This window comes from Antedon bifida, chromosome 5 (genome assembly GCF_963402885.1).
Source record: "Antedon bifida chromosome 5, ecAntBifi1.1, whole genome shotgun sequence".
Lineage (NCBI taxonomy): Eukaryota > Metazoa > Echinodermata > Crinoidea > Comatulida > Antedonidae > Antedon > Antedon bifida.
The window spans coordinates 1,120,215-1,138,013 of record NC_136230.1 but is presented as its reverse complement, the minus strand read 5'-3'; the positions used below and the strand labels follow the sequence as shown (position 1 = coordinate 1,138,013).

The window sequence follows — 17,799 nt, the reverse complement described above, 5'->3', positions numbered from 1 at the left end:
TACATACTTTCAACAAAAGCAGAAGGATTTAATCCCATTTTGGAACTACGCACACCAAAAAAACATCTTCTTTCTTAGAATCTTTTTTACAAGATTTTATCAACACTTCGATTTGTTTGTGTCATCGTTTATTTTGAACTTGAATTCAACTAAGATCCATAAGTCATTGCTTTTGTCTTCGAATTCACAGGATTTTTTCATCTCTTCGATATTGTTTTCATCTCTTCGATTTTGTTTCTCTCCTTTGATTTTGTTTTCATCACTTCGATTTTGTTTTCAATCACTTCGATTTGGTTTTAATCACTTCGATTTTGTTTTCATCACTTTGATTTTGTTTTCATCACTTCGATTTTGTTTTCACCACCGCTTTTCTTCGAAAGTATTTAGATTTAACGCCACGTCTCGGTTAAATTTGGGTATAGGTAAGTATAAACAATAGGCATGCGTAAGTATAATATTCTCTTTTTCACAGAATAGCTTTGTAGTATATCTAAGTAACTTTATTAGGCTGTACTCGTAATTTACTATTTGCATTCTATTTATCTTATTAGGTCTAAGTATATTTTGTAATAATTCTAAATGATGCTTATTAGATCAAAGTAACGTAGTCTATCATGCTCTATAGCCTATTCGATAGGCCTGGACGTATAGAATAGGCTATAGAACCTGATATTACTGTTTAAGTCTAGTAACGCATGCTTTGGCATGTTCTAGACTAAATATAGTGTTAAATACATAGTTGTATGATACAAGTAGACTGTAGGCCTATTACACGAATACTTGTAGGTTGACTGGCAGGGACCATTTGTTATTAGGCCCTGAATATACGATAGGCCTATTAAAAAGGCGTTATCAACCTTTAGGTCTATTACACTCTATCAAGGCAATTGCTGTTTGTGACAAACGCCTTTCAGTAGGCCTACATAGGATAGGATTCTTTAGGTTAGCATATATAGCTAATCTATGTTAGTGAGCGCAGCTTAACCAATACTTTATGTTGAATTAAAGTCTTGATGAGCGCTGAAAATATAAGCGATGTTTAAATTTAAAGTCAATCTATTCCTATTGAAATAAACGTCATTGTTGGAGGTGTCAGCGTTTCCAAGGGTCCAAGATGAGTGGAAACATTGTGATCGGAGTTTGATGAGGATCAGAAGTAGAAAAGATGCGTGATAGGTGAGTGATATAAAACATGGTTTAATCATGGTGATACCTTCATGTTGTAATCATAAAGGTATACCTTAATTCTTTTTTGGTAATCACCGTATTTAATGTCACAATGTGTTGCATAGGTAAACATACATACTTAATTACGAGGCGCGTACGGAATACTCGTATTGGTTCGATTTCTATCTGAATGAAGGATAATTCAACAACTTCAATGCCTATTTTGATATAGAACTTTGTTTTATAGGTCATTGCAAGAAACCCACACCTACCTGGCAGTCATCGGAGTCTGCGCTTTGACTTTTGTTTCATCGAAGCTTGGAAATAAAACATAGTACGTTTTATCATCGGAGTCTTCGCTTTGACTTTCGTTTCATCGAAGCTTTTGACATAAAAACATAGTACGTTTTTATCATCGAAGTCTGCGCTTTGACTTTTGTTTCATCGAAGCTTTTGACATAAAAACATAGTACGTTTTATCATCGGAGTCTGCGATTTGACTTTTTCTTCTTCAAAGCTTTGGATATAAAAACATAGTACGTTTAATCATCGGAGTCTGCGCTTTGACTTTTGCTTCATCGAAGCTTGGACATATAAAAATAGTACGTTTTATCATCGGAGTCTTCGCTTTGACTTTTGTTTCATCAAAGCTTGGACATAAAAACATAGTACGTTTTTATCATCGGAGTCTGCGCTTTGACTTTTGTTTCATCGAAGATTTTGACATAAAAACATAGTACGTTTTATCATCGGAGTCTTCGCTTTGACTTTTGCTTCATCGAAGCTTGGACATAAAACATAGTACGTTTTATCATCGGAGTCTTCGCTTTGACTTTTGCTTCATCGAAGCTTTTGACATAAAAACATAGTACGTTTTTATCATCGAAGTCTGCGCTTTGACTTTTGTTTCATCGAAGCTTTTGACATAAAAACATAGTACGTTTTATCATCGGAGTCTGCGATTTGACTTTTTCTTCTTCAAAGCTTTGGATATAAAAACATAGTACGTTTAATCATCGGAGTCTGCGCTTTGACTTTTGCTTCATCGAAGCTTGGACATAAAAAATAGTACGTTTTATCATCGGAGTCTTCGCTTTGACTTTTGTTTCATCAAAGCTTGGACATAAAAACATAGTACGTTTTTATCATCGGAGTCTGCGCTTTGACTTTTGTTTCATCGAAGATTTTGACATAAAAACATAGTACGTTTTATCATCGGAGTCTTCGCTTTGACTTTTGCTTCATCGAAGCTTGGACATAAAACATAGTACGTTTTATCATCGGAGTCTTCGCTTTGACTTTTGCTTCATCGAAGCTTGGACATAAAACATAGTACGTTTTATCATCGGAGTCTGCGCTTTGACTTTTGCTTCATCTAAGCTTGGACATAAAGCATAGTACGTTTTATCATCGGAGTCTGTATCTTGACTTTTGCTTCATCGAAGCTTGGACATAAAACATAGTACGTTTTATCATCGGAGTCTGCGCTTTGACTTTTGCTTCATCTAAGCTTGGACATAAAAACGTAGTACGTTTTTTCATCGGAGTTTACGCTTGTTCCTTCAAAACAAGTCTTTGATCTTTGATTTTGTTTCATCGAGCTTTGGACATCAACGTTTTTGATTTTGTTTCATCGAGCTTTGGACATCAAAAATAGTAAGAGCTAATACCACTGAATCAACATATTAATTTTCATTATAATTTTAATGTGTTGGTTCAAACTATTAGGTACTAACACACATAAGATTTGCTACCGTGAGTATTATTTGGACGATTTTGATTGGTCGAGAAGTTGACAGGTGGAGTTAACAAGACCGATTTCTTAAACGCATTACCGATTTCTTTTAACGCATTACCTGTCTCTTAAACGCATTAACGATCTCTTAAACGCATTAAACAGGCCTAAATTGACATAAAGTACGAGAATGTAATAGTCGGAATAATAGTCACTGGTATAAAGAATTATAATTTTAGCGATATGCATGATACAACTCCAGTTGTGCAACTTAGTATCCTGACATGCGCACTGGTTTATTGTGATTTATATATAAGTTACTATAAGTTGTTATAAGTTACTAACGCAGCAAGATTATTTTCACGCTTCATATTTTTCTAAAAACATTCTTCTACTATATTCAAAAGCCGCGCTTCAAAATGTCTTTTAAATTATTTATAGAATTTTTTTTGTGGCTATAGGCTACAAAGGGTAGGGCTTTTCCCTTGACTAGTTTTTATTTATTATTCGCCGATTTTGTCTAAAATGGCCGATTTTTTCATCACTTCGAACTTTATTCATCGTTATCGATCGCGTTTATTTTTTTACTATACCATGAGTTTTATCTTCGTAGTTGCATTTCTGTCTTTTCTTTACACACTGCGATGTCAAGTGTCATTATCAACCTGCGGGACACAACAGATTAAAAAGTTTTTATTCGGATTCGCCGATTTTGTAAAAGATCACTATCACTTCATCACTTCGATTTTATTTTTTCATCGTTATCGCGTTTCCAGGAATAATTTTAGGTTTTTCATCCACTTCGATTTTTGAGTTTATATTAACTCCAGGAACATTTTTGAATTCAAATTTTCGGATTTCTTCAACGACAGGATGTTTTCATCACTTCGATTGTTGTTGTTTTCATTATTACCGCGTTTCTTCGAATAATTTTGGTTTTTGTTTCATTTCGATCTACACTTTTTTTCATCAACTCACTATACTGATGGATGTCAATATTGAAACCTTCGACACCAGAACAGATAGCAATATTAAAATTTCGAGTGAGCGCGACGATGATCAATGGATTATAAACGGTTTCCACCTCAGGCCGGCACCATCCTCACCAGGTTTGAGACTGAGGTAATACGTGGTTTCAATTAATTATGGTACTGAGGTAAGTTTGTGTAATTGTACTGGTAAGTTGTGTGGTTTAAATTAATTATGGTACTGAGGTAAGCTTGTGTAATTATACTGGTAAGTTGTGTGGTTTTAAATTAATTATGGTACTGAGGTAAGTTTGTGTATTGTACTGGTAAGTTGTGTGGTTTTAAATTAATTATGGTACTAAGGTAAGTTTGTGTATTGTACTGGTAAGTTGTGTGATTTCAAATTAATTATGGTACTGAGGTAAGTTTGTGTATTGTACTGGTAAGTTGTGTGATTTTAAATTAATTATGGTACTAAGGTAAGTTTGTGTATTGTACTGGTAAGTTGTGTGGTTTTAAATTAATTATGGTACTAAGGTAAGTGTGTATTGTACTGGTAAGTTGTGTGGTTTTAAATTAATTATGGTACTAAGGTAAGTTTGTGTATTGTACTGGTAAGTTGTGTGGTTTCAAATTAATTATGGTACTGTGGTAAGTTTGTGTATTGTACTGGTAAGTTGTGTGGTTTTAAATTAATTATGGTACTAAGGTAAGTTTGTGTATTGTACTGGTAAGTTGTGTGGTTTCAAATTAATTATGGTATGTGGTAAGTTTGTGTATTGTACTGGTAAGTTGTGTGGTTTTAAATTAATTATGGTACTGTGGTAAGTTTGTGTATTGTACTGGTAAGTTGTGTGGTTTTAAATTAATTATGGTACTAAGGTAAGTTTGTGTATTGTACTGGTAAGTTGTGTGGTTTTAAATTAATTATGGTACTAAGGTAAGTTTGTGTATTGTACTGGTAAGTTGTGTGGTTTCAAATTAATTATGGTACTGTGGTAAGTTTGTGTATTGTACTGGTAAGTTGTGTGGTTTTAAATTAATTATGGTACTAAGGTAAGTTTGTGTATTGTACTGGTAAGTTGTGTGGTTTCAAATTAATTATGGTATGTGGTAAGTTTGTGTATTGTACTGGTAAGTTGTGTGGTTTTAAATTAATTATGGTATGTGGTAAGTTTGTGTATTGTACTGGTAAGTTGTGTGGTTTTAAATTAATTATGATACTGAGGTAAGTTTGTGTATTGTACTGGTAAGTTGTGTGGTTTTAAATTAATTATTGTACTGAGGTAAGTTTCTGTAATTGTACTGGTAAGTTGTTTAGTTTCAAATTAATTATGGTACTGAGGTAAGGTTGTGTATTGTACTGGTAAGTTGTGTGGTTTTAAAATAATTATGATACTGAGGTAAGTTTGTGTATTGTACTGGTAAGTTGTGTGGTTTTAAATTAATTATGGTACTAAGGTAAGTTTGTGTATTGTACTGGTAAGTTGTTTAGTTTCAAATTAATTATGGTACTGAGGTAAGTTTGTGTATTGTACTGGTAAGTTGTGTGGTTTTAAATTAATTATGGTATGAGGTAAGTTTGTGTATTGTACTGGTAAGTTGTGTGGTTTTAAATTAATTATGGTACTGAGGTAAGTTTCTGTAATTGTACTGGTAAGTTGTTTAGTTTCAAATTAATTATGGTACTGAGGTAAGTTTGTGTATTGTACTGGTAAGTTGTGTGGTTTTAAATTAATTATGGTACTGAGGTAAGTTTCTGTAATTGTACTGGTAAGTTGTTTAGTTTCAAATTAATTATGGTACTGAGGTAAGTTTGTGTATTGTACTGGTAAGTTGTGTGGTTTTAAATTAATTATGGTACTGAGGTAAGTTTCTGTAATTGTACTGATAAGTTGTGTGGTTTTAAATTAATTATGGTATGTGGTAAGTTTGGATAATTGTACTGGTAAGTTGTGTGGTTTCAAATTAATTATGGTATGTGGTAAGTTTGGATAATTGTACTGGTAAGTTGTGTGGTTTCAAATTAATTATGGTACCGAGGTATTTTTGTGTAATTGTACTGGTAAGTTGTGTGGTTTTAAATTATGGTATGTGGTAAGTTTGGGTAATTGTACTGGTAAGTTGTGTGGTTTTAAATTATGGTACTGCAATTTCAGTTTGATACGACAGTAATTTTTGAATCTATAAAATGGTTGGTGGGTAAATTAATTATACGGAGGTAAGTTCTGTTGGTACAATTTAATTTTGGTAAAATAAAATACAAACTAGTAAGTTGGGTCATAGAGATATTATAGTGAACTATAATATCTCTATGGTTGGGTAAACATTAATTGTGTACGGCGAGGTAAGTTTGTGCTTTGAATTTCTGGTAAGTTGGGGTTTTTCTCCGAGAACTTCGGTTTCTCCCCACTAATTAAAAAAGAGGAGGATAAAGGTGGCCTTCACGTGGCCCTCCTTGTGAGTACCAGTGAATAACTGGGAAACCGACACCTTTATATAGATTGTCATTAAAAATTCGCATTTAAAGTTTATTATACGAGTTGACGAATATTAAATTCTTTAGTGTGTTTTAGTAGGCCGACAGTGCGCCCCCATCGCCCATCCATTTTTGTGGAGCAACCATTTTGTGAACTTGTGATGATCGGCACTCTGTCTGCGATACATATTGTCGATTGAAACGAAAGAGAAATATACCTAATTGAACAGGATATTTCTTATGAAATGCAAAGGTATTGGTAGATATTTTATATTTCTTAATGTTGATTTGCTTTAGTTAAATAAGTTTGACTTAATATTGCGTATTTATGAAGTAACAGTTGAGTGATCAGCCTAGGCCAGCACTAGCGGTAGGCTTTTTAGTCACAACAACCGCGAGATGCTTTGTTGTTGTTTTTGTTGATGTGACGTTTGGGGCTTACAGTGGTACTTGGTATTGTACAGTGTTATTAGGCCTATATTAATCTAAGGAGTACTCCTAAACCTAATAATTCTTAGTTAGGCCTAGTTAGTAGCCTTGATTAATGTGTTATCCTATGCCTAAATACATTTATAATTCTAAATTTTAAAATATTATTTTATATATTTTTGTAAATATCAGCTGTATAAAATAAAGAGCAACATTAAATAGTAATATTAAGATCTTATATAATTAACGTATCTATATTCCAATCTTATATAAATAATGTGTTATATAATATAACATTTATATAATTCTAAATTTATAAGTTTCTAAAATATTTATAGGCTACCTACCAATTTATTTTTGTGTACCTATCTATTGTCATGTACCCTGTAAAATAGCCATATTAAAAAAATCAATATAAACAACTAGACATGAAACTCGTCACTTTGACGAGTTAGTTATCCGCACGACAAACGCCACGCGCACGTCATACGTTGGAATTTTGCACACGGAAAAAGATTATGGCATTATGACCTGAACTGAAGAATATCATATGCTGTTAGTGCTGAATTCTGTCAATTTTGTGTCATATAGTATATACAGTATAAACGGTATAATCTGTATACGTATTACATACAGTGTAGAATAGGTGAAATTACGGGACCCCCCCCCGTTTATTCCTATTTTTAACATGGCGACGGTATCAAAATGAAACACTAAGATAGCAATTTCGGAAGTACATTATCTCAGCAACAACATGTTAGCGTGTATAAGAAATTTGAATACGTAAAATATAGATGCGCGCTCTTTTAAATGTGATGAACTATGACGCAAAAGATGAAAATACGACTTTTTTTATTCATCTGGCCATATAATAACGTCACAACGTCGGATTGGAAAAATGTTCACATGAATTCGTATCTACAATCCAATAGCTTCCAAAAAACGTTTTAATCATGATTATAGCTTTTTATTCTGACGAGCTATAACAGATTGAAAGTTACTGTAAAGAAGAAAATAAGTGACCCAGGTTATTTAAATTTTTTCAACATGATGACGTCATAAAATTAAAATATTTTTAACTCATGCGAAAGATAGTTCATTTACCTACAAAATATCAAAATCGGGGTGAAAATGGAAAACGGATAAGTGATGATGCGCTCAATTAAATGTGATACGCTATGACGAAAGATACAAAAATCCTATATTTTATATTCGCGTGGCCACACGATGACGTCACAATGTCCGGTTAGCCATATTAATGCATGATCCAAAATCTACAACTTATCAACTTCCAGAATACGTAATAAAAATAACTTTTACCGTTTAGTTTAGAAACTACGACTGTTTAAAAAAAGGTATAATTTTGATAAATTTTGACGAATTTTTGAACTTTTTCATCAAAAACGCACGTAAATTATCCAATTCGACGTGCCCGTATGACGTAATTTTAAGTCGAAATTGTTCAAAAGTTGGTAAAATTACTAAAAAAGGGTGGAAAAACATAAATCATGTGAAAAAAATTGTTTTCAACGCTACGTGCGCTCCGCGCGCGTAAAAAAATGCGCACGCGTAGGAATTTTTAACATGCTTAAAATTACATGAAACGCGTAGAAAGTTGATTAGAAATTGATTTTTCGCATTTTGAAATTTTAAACGCGCGTGTGCGCGTAACTTCGTGTGAAACATGCCATTTTTTCCCTATAGTCAGTTAGCGCAAGATATAACTTAAACTTTTGTTAAGTTTCATATTAAAATGTTATATGGTTTTCGATTTATGTTAAACACGCGAAATTCGTTAAAACGCGCGTAAGTCATGTTGCGCAATTCTGACGTCATTCAAAAATAAAAAAGCACAACTTCACGTGAATGCCCACATGTTGACAAAGTTATGAAATGTTAACTTTACACGTTTTTGAGATACGCTCTGCACAAAAATGACAGAAAGAAAGAAGAATACAGAAAAAAAAAAAAAAGATGAAACAGGACAGTTCCAAGGAGTTATCCGCTGAATGCGGATAACTAATTACATTACTTATAAAACAGTACAATAGCTGCATTATAGTCTTTGTGTCCACATGCCTTAAGGTTTGCATTCGGTTTGTTATCTATTTACGGATCTCCCTATTTACTGGGGTCAAATTCTACTGGTAATCTTCTGTAAATGAACTCTGGTTTGTTCTTTGGTTAATGGCAAGTCGCAAATCAAATATTGATGATAAACCTACTGTAGTGGTCCAGTATATTCAAGATCCTGGATGGAAACATTTATTTAAGTTGTGTAATTTGCAATATAGGCCCTAGGCCTACTTTATTGAAAACAATAACATAATTGAACTTTCCGCTGGCCCGCATACTAAATTTTTAATAACTCAATTATTTCCTTATTGTATAAATAAGTAACCTGTTGCAGAATTCAGGGTTTTATTTGTTTGAGGAAATTAAAATATTATTATTTGGAAATTGTAAAACTTAAAATACTTGCATTTACTTTTGGAAATTTAGTTAAAATACTATTGCTTTACTTTAAAATAAACTTTAAAGAAGCATGTTTGTGGTTACAGTACCCATTTCTGATTTTTATGATATCAAGTACTGTACATTCATAATTAATGTTATTTACTTGTTTATTTAAAGCTGGTACCTTTTCTTTTTTCCAGTAATGTTAGTATTCATCCGTAGCATGAAAACAAAATGAAGTGTCTACCAGTTAACATTTTAAGCATCGTATTGTGCGTTGTTCTTAGTCCGTACAGTGTGTCCGCTGATGTGTATCTTGTGAGTATGATTCTAAAAATTAAAAATAATAATCTAATAATACAGTCTGGACACTCTCCCGATACCAGACTCTCAAAAAACTGAACCAAAAAGTCCCAAATTCATTTTTACCATTAAAACACATTCGGAATACCATACTTTCTGGAAAAATAGATATCAAGGTCATCCCTAGGGTGTCCTGTATTGAGAGAGTTAACAGTATTTGATTGAACAATGCATTCCAAATAATTGACAATAAAAACCCAGTTTTTGTTTGTTCTATTGTTTGGTTTTTGTAGAATTTACCCTATTTTTAGGGCTAAAAATGTTTGTATAACAAACAACTTACTGATCTTTTTTTGTAGAAAAAACCTAATGGCACCGGAACGCAGCAATTACCCTCGTATCCTGCGACGTTTGGTACTAAACTACCCCAAGATGGCCTCCAGGTATTCAGTGATTTTGTTTTATTATTTCTTTACAACGGAATTAAAGCATTATATAAATCAAGGGTCAGTGCCAAAAAGATTACATAATAACAATTGGTACGGGTATGGTGCTCATTTAACTTTATTATTGCAATTCATCATTATATATAAATAAATGTAAAAGGTCGCATATACAAAATACAAAACATTGTACTCAAACATACTGTATAACAACAAAGGTGGAATCCAAGAATTACATTTCTAACATTGTATTACCTCATAAAAATATAGTATAGAATTATTATTTCAATTCATTATATAAATAAATGCAAGTTGAACATACTGTAAAATATTTCATAAAAACTACAAAACATTGCACTCAAGCATAATAAGGTGGAATCCAAGAATTACATTTCTAACATTGCATCACCTGATGATAAAAATATAGAATTGGTGTACATATGGTATTATGCAATGTTGTCAGTTTAAAGTTTTACCAGATGAGTGGCTGGTCATCCACAGCTATTTCCTCCAAACAAGGAAGAAGCATTTGTAAACTTGTGATCTGTAGTAAGAGTCCAAAGGGAAACGATTTAATATTGTCAAGTCCCTAATCTTGCAGATAATGTATAATAATAGAAAGTGAAAGTTGCCATTGGAAGGGTATGACAACCTGGTTTTCGATGGGCACACTTAGTGGCGTATCACAGGGGCAAAGGGGCACACTTAGTGGCGTATCAAAGGGGCACACTTAGTGGTGTATCAAAGGGGCACACTTAGTGGTGTATCAAAGGGGCACACTTAGTGGTGTATCACAGGGGCAAAGGGGCACACTTAGTGGTGTATAACAGGGGTAGTTGCATTGAGTTTAGCCATAGCTGTTACGCCAATGGTGTGTAAACATATTTTATTCTGCAGAAAAATGTGTGACCCAAATATGGTAGTGATATGACATCATCATGTCCATATATTTTTTTTTCACATAAAGTTTTTGGTAGTGTAAAGAGAGCTTAAGACATTGGGGGTATTGTTGAGTGGAGTGTTTCATTATGTATTTATCTTTGTAGGGAATGGTTGTAGTTGTTGATCCAATTGATGCTTGTCATGATGTACAGCAACCGCCAATCATTAATCAAAGTTTGCCATATGTTGCATTAATCCGTCGTAATAATTGTGAATTCGATGTAAAGGTAAGAATTTTACTGGTCTAATAATACATTCAAGTCTCTTTTATATATTTTCTACATATGTCCCAACTTCATTCATTCATTATCAGTGTAAAATTACTTCTATTTATTGGTATTTGCATATAAAATATACATAGAAATTATGTTTGCTCTGAGATATACAAAACAATTACAAAGGGTCGCATAATTCTCGTACAGTATACTGAAAAGCATTCAGTGCCTGAATGGCAGCTGGATGAAAGCTTTTATGAAACCTATTTGTACGAGAGATGATGGACCGGTAACGTCTAACCGCTACGTAATACCTCAAATACATTATGCATGGCATGATTACAATCTTTATGTATAAAACAAAATTTGAGACTTTTGTTTAATTTCCTTACTCCATAAAAAATTAAGAATGCTATCATTAAAATTTAAACTACTAAATCATCATGTATGCTTGTATTTAATGAACTCTTATTTTTGTGCAGGTATTGAATGTACAGACGGCTGGTTATTTAGCAGCAATCGTCTATAATGTTGGATCAAATGCTATACTGCCTATGAGTCCTAGTAAACGTAAGTTATCAACTTTTATTTTTATGTAAAAAAAGTAGACAGGGCTCGACATTCATCCTAGCAAATTGCTAGTAGATTTGTCATTTTAATTTAATTGCAGGTTGAACATTTTATGTTTATTTTTTGTTTGCTGGTTGTTGTAATTTTTGCAAAAGTTATTTTTTAGTCTATCAAAGGTAAATTGAGGTGCTTATTACTATATATTTGGTAGTTGCTGATTTTGCTAGATTCTGGATATACAATATTAGTTTTCTTATATTGTCTATTTCGTGCCCAGCTTACATTTATAAACATAATTAGCGATTCCCATGCTAATGCATAATTCGAAAAGTAACAACTTTAAACACCCCTCCAAGACAATGGTATCGTCCATGAGCTGCACCCTCTTGTAGGTGACCACGCCCATACAGTACCTGACTCACTATCACAGGACAAAAGAAATACATAGTATTATATGCATATTGATGCAATTACTTGATGTGTATTTTTGATGTAATGTACAAAAAACAATTTTTGATGTAAATTTGAAAATGGACAATAAGTGAATGAAATCAGTACATTCATTAATCTGTAGAATTTGTGGAACTTGCAATTAAAATAATGATTATTCATATACCAGCATGTTGTGTGTTGTATTTGTTTTGTTATTAAATATCAATTGGAATTACGTCCACCTTCAATTAATCTATTTACACTAAATCAATATTCACAAATTGTTTAAAATATACTGGTTTAAGGAATCAATGAGTTGAGTAAATCTTGTGGTAAAGTATACTGTCATATTTTGGTATTATTTTTATCATGTTTCAATCAATTTTCATTCAATTTTCAATATTATCTATAAAAATGAAGTCACTTTGACAAAATTTCTGTATGTGTTGCAGCAACAATAAATATTTATTATCTCTAATAAAAAATTGTTGAAAAAAAAACCAAACAAAATTTGAATATTCCACTGTTCCAGGAAATCTGAAAAAAAATATGGTCTGTATGTATGTTATGTAACCTATCATAGCATCAATAGAATTAGCCGGTCTATAATATAAAGTATACTGTATATAATTAAATATATTGGGTAAACAACAATATTATATAATCATAGTTTGATAGTCTATACAACAAATAGCATAGCTTGACTTTCTTTAATTGATTTTTGCAGATGGAAATGAAGTTGTTATACCTTCTGTGTTTGTGGGTGAAGAAGATGGTCTTCTATTGACCAAGAGTGATTATAAAACAGGGTAAGTGTGAAAAAACAATTTACTGTCATGTCATGCTTCTTTGTCCTCTCATCTCTACCCATCATCCTTCACAGTAATTAAAATATAGTTACTGCAGTAACTTCAGTAGAATAGTTTTTACATGGTTCCTTAAGAACCTTTTTTAAATTGCCTTGAATGGAAATGTGTAGTATAAAGCTCTGTCTACACTATCAAACATTATGTGATAAAACAAAATGTGATGTGCCCATGTATGGACATGATGTCATCACTACCATATTTGGGCACATCACACTTTGTGTTTGATAGTGTAGACAGAGCTTTAGTTACACCTAGAAATAAATAGATTCATATTTTTTTGCTATCATGTCATGCTTCTTTGTCCGCTTGTTCCATCATCCTTCACGCTTGATTATTTCACAGGTATAGTGTTGTAATATATGCGCATAACACATTCCCAATGAATCTGTATATCCCATTCATCTGTATTGTTGGGTTCTGTGTGCTTTTAACTTTTACATTTATGGTAAGTTTAATATGAATAAGAATGTTGGTAAGTGGTGGATAAGGTTGCAATTTTCATAAACAAAGGTTGCAAACCAATAAATAATTAACATTTTTTTCGGGGGAAATTTTGTATGGATTAAATCTTATAAAATGCCACCTTAAGTTACTGAAAATTGCAAACGCCATCACTACCATACCATTAGTATAAGCATATCTAATCATATTTTGCTCTTTTCTTTTTATTTTGCTAGGAGTACAGTCACATTGTATCCATATATATCTTTTCCTTCCCCTCTCTACTATTTTGTACCATTCTTAGCAGTCTGTGGTACATGTTTAATATTCCTGCTTGTTTATATTGTGAGTATTATTATTAATAATATTTTTTAAAGGGTGGGAAGGTTCTTTTGATTAATACATTTATAAAGCTAAAAGAGGAAAAGAATTACTAAGTATTTGCAACAGGAAGTGTACAGTTAGTTATTCATGCTGGGAAGTTGACTTGTTCTTGTGTAATTAGCTTCCTTGTCCTAAATACATAATTGAGATCTAGTTAATACTTGTAGATTGATTTTACGATTGAATTTTTCTTTGCGATTCAGATTGTAAAATATGTACGTGACCGACGTAAGCTGAGACGTTCGCGTCTCTCAAGAGAACACTTGAAAAAATTACCCATCAAGAAATTCAAGAAAGGTAGGCTCTTGGTAATTTTTTATGCATATGCCCAAATATGGTAGTTTTTGTCACTTAAAGTTTGATAGTGTGCTTAAGATAAGACAAAATTTAACAATACTGTACAAACATAATGATGGTTCTAAAAGTATACTTTTTTGTTTTTGCAGGTGAAAATTATGATGTTTGTGCCATATGTCTTGATGAATATAATGAAGGTGACAAACTGCGCATTTTGCCTTGTAATCATGGTGAGTCTATATGTGTAGTGTTTAGCAAGTGTTTACCTAGTGTTTAGCAAGTGTTTACCTAGTGTTTAGCAAGTGTATTCCTTGTGTTTAGCAAGTGTTTACCTAGTGTTTAGCAAGTGTATTCCTTGTGTTTAGCAAGTGTTTACCTAGTGTTTAGCAAGTTACGATGACTAGTGACAAATTGTATGATTAGTTCTAACTATCCAGTTACATAATTTGTGTGATATTTTATGTTTAAATTCCAAATTGTATGTCTTTAGCTTTTCATTGTCCATGCATCGACCCTTGGCTGACCAACAACAAGCGTACATGTCCAGTTTGTAAACGTAAAGTCATTCCTGGAGACGTAGAAGACGACTCGTCAGACAGTGATGACAGCGATGGCGAGAACACCCCTCTGTTATTTGGTAACCGTGGTGGCGGTAGATACGTGCGCCCCACAGGCGATACGGACCCGCAAGAGGGAACATCGTCACAATATTCAGCTGCCGAAGAGGAGGAAAGTACGATAGATAATTCGGTTGCAGAGAGCACCACCATAGTTTCGTTAGAAGTAGAGTCCGACGGCGAATCAAACGACAGTTACGAAATGCAAAATACAAAAGCAGAATCGGATAACGGTTCACGGCCTTAGAGTTTCTAAAATGTTTTATGAACTTTTGTAAATTAGTTATTTTTAAAAGTAAGGATCGTTGTTGGCGCTAATCTATTTTAAACAATAATAAACATTCTTATAATAGTGTTCATATTCTATTATTCAATGTATTTTAACATGGAGGAATACGTTTCACCAGTCTATTTACTGTATATCCTCGGGTATAATCCCACCCCTACTTTATATCCGATTTCACCAACAGGCATATCCCGGATATAGTCCCAGTATTGACTTTTGGTCTGGATGTAGGTCTCTCTCTAGCCAGTTCAGATGAGTTTTTACAAGAAATGCTTACCAATCATTTTTTTCCTGAACCAGGGTTTCCTAGGGTATAGTTTCACCCCCAAGGGGTTGGGATTATACCAGATATATATACAGTAATGTTTACTTGATGTGTTCATATTCTATATACTATATTTGTTGAGTAGTGCCTTCATTTTATGACTATATTAACATTTATAACAATTTTAAGTAGTTCTTATTGCAGTAATACTTTTATACTATAATGTAGGACAGGTACATAAAAGAGTTGTATCATTAAGTGTGATTTTTAAAAAAGATATTTGCTATTATTATATGTCTGCTTTATATGTTATCTTTGCTGTTTAACTAATCTAATGCCAAATTTTTCTGTCAATCAAACTTATTGTTAATAACCAATCATGGTGGTTTGACCATTGGAATAATTGAATGTACGGACACAAGAGAAATACAGCAGTGACATTGAGAAATATTGCATCAACGGAATGCATGCTTGGCATTGAGGTTTGACTACCAGAGAGTGCTATTGTCAAGACAAAAAAAAGAAAAATATTTACTTAAATTAAGTAATTGGAGTAAAAACAAAACTATTTTAGATAGTAGAATGCCTATTAAAATAGGGGTGTCCCTGAATGGGGTTGGCAGTACTGCCTCTTGTTAATTTTTAAGGAAAGTGTCTCTCCCCTAAATAAAAGTGGTCCCTCAATATGGTTTGGCTGTATTGTTAAAACATGTTTCCCCTTTTTCATTTCTTAGGAAAGTGTCCCCTGAATAGAGGTTCTACTGTATTAGAGCCAAGATGCTTGTATTGTAATATAATATTTTGCATGGACTTCACATAAGAGAAAGTATTTAAAATTAATATTTGGAATTGCTTAAAAAAATGCACGGTGCGATATATAATAACATTGACAATCGGTAAATGTTCCTAGCAATGAAAACAAAATCGACATTTCTTATAAATTTGTTTTTAGGAACGTCTTTCTGTTGTAAAAGTACATGTTATGTTGTAAAGATATCCCTTCCGTTATGAGTAAATATTTTAAATTCTGAGTTTATTATTAATAATATGTTTTCATTGCATTGGAAATGACATTAATGTATGATTACATTTGGCAATGGTTTTAACATAACACTACATTTTTAAAAATGTATTGGTAGATTTATAAGCTCTCTATTTTGATTAAAAATGTTTTATTAACCATGTTATTTTAGGATAAGAAATAATTGTCCTATAACTGTACTGAAGTGAATCTATTATTATAAGCTAAGTATACTAGGTGAAAAGTATATATACTGTATATTGAAAATGATGAACTACAGTAGTAATAGTTAGTAAAATATTACCACACTTTTTAGTTTTTTTGTAGAATATCTAGCTGCTACACAATCAGGATGGGGGATAATTTTTGTAAATAAACTTTATTTTAGAAAAAATACATACATATGTCAGTATGATAAATCATTTTATTTACAATAAAATATTTCTGAAACAAGTTACCTATGTTGCAGTGTCATTCTGGCGTTACTTAGCAACCAACCGTTTGTACACCATTTTATCGAGTACATAGCAATACAGAATGTGTTGTTGGTACGTCCCTTGTTCGACCTTCTTGCTCCCTGTTTTGTTATGGTTGTTTCGATTTCCAGACCTGTTGAAGAACATGAATTTCTGCAAAGAATAACAACAAATTATTAGATATGTATTGTCTCTGTAAAAAATAATTTTTAAAAATGTTTTCATTTTAATGTCATATTATAGTCACGTTTCCCAAAAATGGGATCAAATCAAATTTTTATAAAGCAAAAAAAGACTATTAAAACACTTAATTGTTGGCCAAACAATGAATTTATCTATATTAATTTTAAGCATTTATTTTGAAGTGAATAACTTGATTTAAACTGAAAAATGGGATTTCAAGACCCGATTCTTCATTTTTCATGTTTAAAATAAATTGTTGACATGTTTTTTTTTACAGTACCAGACTTTTTATAAACAGACTACTTATTTTAAGATTTACCGTCCACCACAAATTAATTATTTAGTTTTATCTAGGCCTACATTAATAATAAATACTTTTTTCAATAGTCTCAATACCTGAAAGTCTTGAAAAACTCCCCACTTTTAGCTATGTATGTAATACTTATTTGATTTATTATTTTAATTTCTTGCTGATCGTTTTTATTAAGTTTCATTTAATTTTTTTTGGTAACTTTTATTTATTGTTAATTTTAAAACTTTTAGTTTACTTTCTACCTTGTATTTCACTTTTTGTTAATACTGCCCTCTATATAATTTAAATGCCAGCAGAACTCCTTAGACTTTCCTCCCATACACCAACAAATTAAACATTGATTTTCCTGTATTATAATGATTTAAGAAACCGTTTAACCAAGTTATGTTGGTAATTGTGGAGTACCAGATATTCAATAGAAGTTTTCACTTAAAAATATATAATTTAAGAAGCCCTTTTGTCCATTGGGACAACAAAAGATCGCATCTGTCAAAATGCGCAGCCGCA

At 32.3% G+C, this 17,799-nt stretch overlaps 1 protein-coding gene across 1 annotated transcript; it reads left to right on the top strand.

Annotated features, from left to right (window-relative positions):
• Nucleotides 1-6,496: 6,496 nt before the first annotated feature.
• On the top strand, nt 6,497-16,773 carry LOC144842361 (E3 ubiquitin-protein ligase RNF13-like). Its single transcript, XM_078698814.1, has 10 exons — nt 6,497-6,602; nt 9,436-9,553; nt 9,898-9,981; nt 11,028-11,150; nt 11,621-11,708; nt 12,868-12,949; nt 13,687-13,795; nt 14,038-14,131; nt 14,281-14,361; nt 14,622-16,773. The coding sequence occupies exons 2-10, from the start codon at nt 9,470-9,472 to the stop codon at nt 14,993-14,995; spliced, it is 1,119 nt and encodes a 372-aa protein (XP_078554940.1). The 5' UTR covers nt 6,497-6,602; nt 9,436-9,469; the 3' UTR covers nt 14,996-16,773.
• Nucleotides 16,774-17,799: the final 1,026 nt, after the last annotated feature.